This window comes from Hydra vulgaris, chromosome 01 (assembly GCF_038396675.1).
Source record: "Hydra vulgaris chromosome 01, alternate assembly HydraT2T_AEP".
NCBI classification, from domain to species: domain Eukaryota; kingdom Metazoa; phylum Cnidaria; class Hydrozoa; order Anthoathecata; family Hydridae; genus Hydra; species Hydra vulgaris.
Window position 1 is genome coordinate 6,656,452 of NC_088920.1, and position 6,350 is coordinate 6,662,801.

The 6,350-nt window shown below is 26.7% G+C and overlaps 1 protein-coding gene across 1 annotated transcript; it reads right to left on the bottom strand.

Moving 5' to 3' along the window:
* Positions 1-1,250: 1,250 nt before the first annotated feature.
* On the bottom strand, positions 1,251-1,754 carry LOC136074023 (histone-lysine N-methyltransferase SETMAR-like). Its single transcript, XM_065786320.1, has one exon. It carries the CDS (start codon positions 1,752-1,754, stop codon positions 1,251-1,253), a length of 504 nt encoding a protein of 167 aa, XP_065642392.1.
* Between the last annotated feature and the right edge of the window lie 4,596 nt (positions 1,755-6,350).

Genomic DNA, 6,350 nt, shown 5'->3' on the forward strand with positions numbered 1-6,350 from the left:
CGTAATTTGAATATTTACAAAATTGCATAAAAATTGTTTGTTGAAAATAAAATAATTTTTTCCAAAGAAGAAAGTCAAGCTTTCATTAATGACTTAGATTAAAATGAAGGTAGTTTCTATGGATTTATACAAAAGATTGAAACAGATCTAGGTTGTTATTATCAATTCGCACATTTGAAAATAATAGAGTTTTCTGTGCATCTGTATATGCATATAATTGTAAAAGTAGTAAAGAGATTATTGATAATGAGAGGCTGAAGAGTTGGTTATCGATGATTTGTGGATTAGCCAATAAAAACCAAAACAGTTTATTTAAGTGTTTTGTAAACCTGAATCCTTCTTGGTTTTCTAGTTTTAGTAAGTCATTTAAACGAAAGTTTTAATAAGTTATTTAAACTAGAATGATAGACACACTGTTGTTCATTAAGATATAAATAATATAGAAATTTTTAATTTGTTTTTAAGATCTTATTTTTTTAGTGCAATAAATTTATGTATATATGTGTGCATTTGTATTAGGAAAGGTTTTAACTTATTATTTCTATCAATTCAATTCATTCTCTAACATAAATATTAGGAAGCAGCTATATTTTTTCATTCATTGACTTTTGATTTTATTGACTTGCATGCAAAAGTTAAGAAACAATTGATTTAATTCTTTCATTGACTTTTATGCAAAAGTAAAGAAACAATTGATTTAGTTCTTGCATTAACTTTCATGCTAAAATTGAGAAACAACTGAATTTTAATATAAAATTTTTTCACAAATCATCAAAATATCAACTTTTCAATAATATACTTTAATTGAGACAGTCTTGGTAGCATAACTGTTATTATAAAAAGGATTGCAGAGTCTTTTTTAAGAGTTTTTGTTTATAAAATATTTCATATAACTTTTATTAAATTTGTTTACAATATAAATTTATGACATAAGTACGCTTTTAAAATCCCTTCAACAGATAGTTATTTGTTGTTGTTTTTTTCTAGACTTTAAAGGTTTGTGATGAATCCACAAAATAAAATTTTACTTTGAAAAATTTTTATATTTACATTTAGAGTGAATATCTTATGAGGGATTTTTAATACACAAAGCACTTTTTGAAAGAGTAACTAATTGCGTCTCATACTTGTTTATAAAACATGGATTTTTTTAAATTGTTAAAGAGTAATATAGATTTTTTTTATATTTAATTAACTGCTTATGATAAGCTAGAATACAAAAAAAAATATTATTTACTTAAGTGATTTTTTTATAAAAGATTATCATGAGGTTCATAGGAGGTTATTTTAAGGTCTATAGCTAATTTTAATTCATTTTCAAGATCTTCTCTATTTCGAAATTGTCGATTCCTCATATGGTTATCCAGGGCCAAAAACAGGTGATAGTTGCTTGGCGCAAAGTCTGGTGAATACGGAGGGAGAGGTAGAATCACCCATTGTAAACGTGCTAAAGTTTCCCGCGTAATTTTTGCGGGGCGCGGTCTGGCGTTGTCCTGGTGGAATACAAGAACTTTTCTGCTTGCCAAAGCTGCTTGTTTTTGGTGAAGAGCAACCGAAACTCTGTCCAGTTGGGCTGAGTATATCTTAGCAGTAATGGTTCGTCCACTTGGTAGCAACTCATAGTGAACGATACCTGCTGTAGTCCACCATACACACAGTATAACTTTTTGTTGGTGAATGGTTGGTTTAGGAGTCATCGGTACTGGATTGTTACTGGCTAGCCAATGATATGTTCGTTTTTTGTTGCAGTACATAATCCATTTTTTGTCGCATGTCAACATCGGTCAAATATGGCACTAAATTGTGGCGGGAAAGCAATAAAGAACAAATGGTTAAGCCCTGTAGCTTGTTTGTTTCACTCAACTCATAAGGTATCCATTTGCTCAACTTCCAACGATTTCCAAGTTGGTGCAAATGTAAACGAATAGTTTCATCACTCACATTAAATCTTAAGGCAAGGTCTTGACATGTTTGACTGGAGTCCTGATCGATTACCAGCTTAATATCCTCGTTGTTTCCGATGGATGGTCTTCCAGATCTTGGTTCATCTTCAAGGTTTTCATTTCCAGAAGAAAATTTTTGAAACTACTTTTGACCCATCCGTTCTGCTATGGTACCTTCCCCAAAAGCACCTCATATCATTTGACAAGCTTCTCCAGCTTTTGGCATCTGACACAGCCATACTCCACTTAAGACTTTTAAATTTAATACGCTCTAATAAAACTTATGAAACACACTGATTGATTCTCCTTAAAACAAGTTTTAATTTATATGCAAAATCATCCCCCCACCACAACCAGTTTTCTTAATACATTTCTTAAAAATAAGCAATTAGGATAAACCGCACAAACTTTTTTGGTTGCCTGAATCTATTATGACTGTCTTCATAAATTATTTTATAGATATAGTTTATTATTGTTCAATCAACTCCACTTTTATAGATGAAACTTTTAGTAGTCAATCAACTCCTTTTTATAGATGAAACTTTTAGTAGTAAAAATCATGTAGTTATTTTTTTAATCTCGTCAAAAAATCAATAAATATATATATATATATATATATATATATATATATATATATATATATATATATATATATGTATATATATATATATATATATATATATGTATATATATATATATATATATATATAAATATACATGTATATATATATATATATATATATATATATATACATGTATATATATATATATATATATATATATATAAATATATATATATATGTATATATATATATATATATGTATATATATATATATATATATATATATATATATATATATATATATATATATATATATATATATATATATATATATATATATATATATATATATATATATATATATATATATATGCTATAAACTAATCTTTTAACTTAGATGATTGCGGTTTGCTATGATTTTGTAATTAAGGTTTGTGCCCGTAAGAAATCGTCCCAATTTTACGAGAAATCGTTCCTGTTTCTAGGAAATAGTTCCTAAAGAAATCGTTTCTACGGCTTTTTTCCAAGAACTCGTTCTAATTTTTAAAATTGATAGTTAGTTGAGTGTATTAGGAATGATTTTATTTTGGTACCAATATTTATTTTGGTACCAAATATTGCCAAATAGCTAAGTAGACTTAGATTATAATTTATATAAATAAATAACAATGCTGGGTAAAAGCTCAAAAATGTGATTATTTGATTTCAAAACACCATTAGTGTAGTTTTAATGTACCATTTTAAAACGAATGTTTAATAATAATTTTGTTTTATATTGATCAATGTTTATTTGAAATAGTTAAGTTTAATATAGTTACTAAATTATGCGAAGTGAAAATACGGGTTTATTTAATAGAGAATTTCCAACATGCAAAACTGTCAACAATTGTTGTTGATTCTTAAAAATAATGTTTTTATGATCATAAAAGTTTCATATGATGCATCTAATGAAAAAACAGTAGTTAGCACATCAATAAAATAAAGAGGTAGACTAGAGCTTTGATGAGGGCAGGAAAAAATTCGAACAAGAATGGCATAATTCATAAGAAAAGACTCGTCGGAAGGGGTAATCGTTGTCAATAATCGTGCCGGACAAGGCAAAGGCCGGGAATTTCTTGTATGTCTTGAGTGCCCAGCCCGCATTTGATAAAATAAAATTTGTTTGAACATTAATATGTTCAAACAAATTTTTTTTTTATGACAAAATAAAGTTTAAAAGAATATTTGGAAATTCAAACCAATAGCTTGATATCATAACTTTGATACATTTGGAAAACAACAAAAAAATGATAAAATTTCTTTTGTATAAATACCATGCCTGAAAAAAGCAAAAAAGTGATTTTAATGTTATTTTTGATCTTCGTTTACAATCAAAGCCATGATTATCAATGTTTTTTTTTTAAATTTTAAATCTTTATTTACTTAACTATCTAGAATAGATATATATTTATGCGGCCGTGGCACAGTGGTTAGAGCGCTTGCTTTATAAGCAAGAGTTCCAGGTTCGAAACGAGCCTTGGACATATTTTTTGCGTCACGGTGAGGAAGGAGGCGTGAATTTTCTGGTTAAATGCACATCCGCGGTGCTCTGTGACAAGACCGTTAGGTCTTCTTGGGGCACCGAAATAACAGTATAAAAAAAAAATATATAAATAAAAAAAATATATTTATAAGAAATTAAGTGGTAAATCCTTTTATTTTTCCATATTTTGCCGTAAGTATGTAATTTATAAGTTTCGTGAACCTAAGTATAACGGAAATTAAAATTAAAATAGTACAGGAAGGACTTCAGCAAAATCGAACTGATCTTATTACTAAGCCCTTACCAAGTGATTATTATAAATTATGTTCAATATAACTATATACTGACTAAAATTATACTTTAATATTCTTTAAACTAGTATAAACTCAAGTTAGGAAAAAAAATCAACGTTTTCGTGTGAAAAATATAGTAACAATAAAAAAATAAATCTCAAAATCTAACTCAAAAACGGAGTTCAAGACAATTAGTGCAATCTGTGTCACCTCGTAATACTGTAAGCCCTGGGTTTACAGTAATATTTTATTTTCAAATAAATTTGTATTGATCTTTTATCTACTATATTTATAAAGAATACATGTGAAGTATTTCAGTTTTTGCATGTTTATTTCCTTTTATTATTTTATATTAGCTATTTAAGACTTGATAAATAAAAAAACATGTAAGGTAGACTTGTCAAAATAACATGCTTCAAAAGTATACAAAAACTGATTTTTTATTTCTTTTAATATTCATTTTCATCCAAAGACTTTGATTGTCTATAATTTTTTTATGTAATTGTAGATCTTAATTTTAGTATAATATTTTGAAATTATAAATTATTTACATTAAATACGCAAAATCGTTACAGCTTTCCCTCACTTCTGCAGCGCAACCTATTTTATGAATAGCTGTTTGTTCTCTATGGATATTTTTATACTTTGAGGTAATTGAACTTTAAAATTGAAAAATAATAACTTAAAAAATAATAATTATAGACTACCAAAGTCTTTTTTTGATGAAAATAAAATATGTCTACCATATAAATTTTATCTTTTGTTTATATAAAAAATAAAATTAAATAACTATGCAAAAATGCTTCCGCAGTTCAAATTTCAGATTTGAAAATGTGTCACTACTGGGTAATTATTCTTAAGTCACTATTTCAATCTTTGAAGTTCAATATTTAGAGAATGTATATATATTTTTGGTAGTTATTTCTGAATTGACTGAATAGTATAAATGGCAAAATTATAATAAAAAAATAACAGTTTTGAAGAGTTACTATTGAGCTCTGTCTAATTATTACAGAAGGCAGCTTTTTATAAAAATTAAAGTTATGTTAAACATATTGCGACAAAAGAATTATCTTGTTCTACCTCCATTTTTTGAAAAAATTGAGTTATTGATAGTGTAGTGTACTTCAGAATAATGTTTTTCTACTGTATTGAAACCTAAGTTATAAGTAAAAAAGTTGCGGAGAAAACAGTCGTAAAAAAAAATTTTATATCCCGCTTCTAAAGTCTTTCTTTTTTAAATCGCTTTATCTTATAACTCAAAAATAAGGAGATAGAACGTGATAATTCTAACCTAGTGATAGGTTATTATTTTATAAGATTGAAATATTATAGATATTTTTTTATTATGGTAGATAAAAAGTCAATGCCAATTTTTGAAAATGAAATTTTACTGTACCCAAGGCTTCAGCCATATTTTTATGGAATTAAAAGTTAGTCATCAGCAAAAAAAGTTACAACGTTTCATTTCCAAGAAATTTAAAAAAGTAAAAAACTATCCTACGTTCAAGCCTTGGGAAACCCCGAAAGTTTATGGTGATATTGCTATTTCTGTTGCTTGATATTAAAGGCACTGCTTTCTGCTTGATAAATTAGATCCAAACCAAAGCAAGTTAATGTTTTTTACTACAAATAGAAGGAGTTTTTTATCTTATTTAAATGTAATAGTTTATGATTTTAAAAGCCTTAAAAATCAATCAAAACTCCAAATATTAGGTATTAATTACTATTATAAATTTATTTTCAACTTTACTGTTTATGTTATTTTTATTATTTAATAGTGTTACGCAGGCCGCTCATGTTCAGATGTTTCTCAATTTTGGAATGTTGGTTCTTACATTTTATGCAGCATTTTTAAACAAACTATTTATTAACTTAGCCAATTAGAAAATTTTACGGATAAAATACGTTTTAAAACAAGAAAACATTTCAGTTTCTTATGTATTATAATTGTGGCCTTATGCCCTCCACTTTAGAGATATTATTTATTTTATTTTTACACTGTCATACATTAAAAGTATTTCTTGAG

Bases quoted from the DNA above. Each gene is read 5' to 3' on its own strand.
- LOC136074023 (XM_065786320.1), bottom strand. From the start codon at position 1,754: ATGTACTGCAACAAAAAACGAACATATCATTGGCTAGCCAGTAACAAT.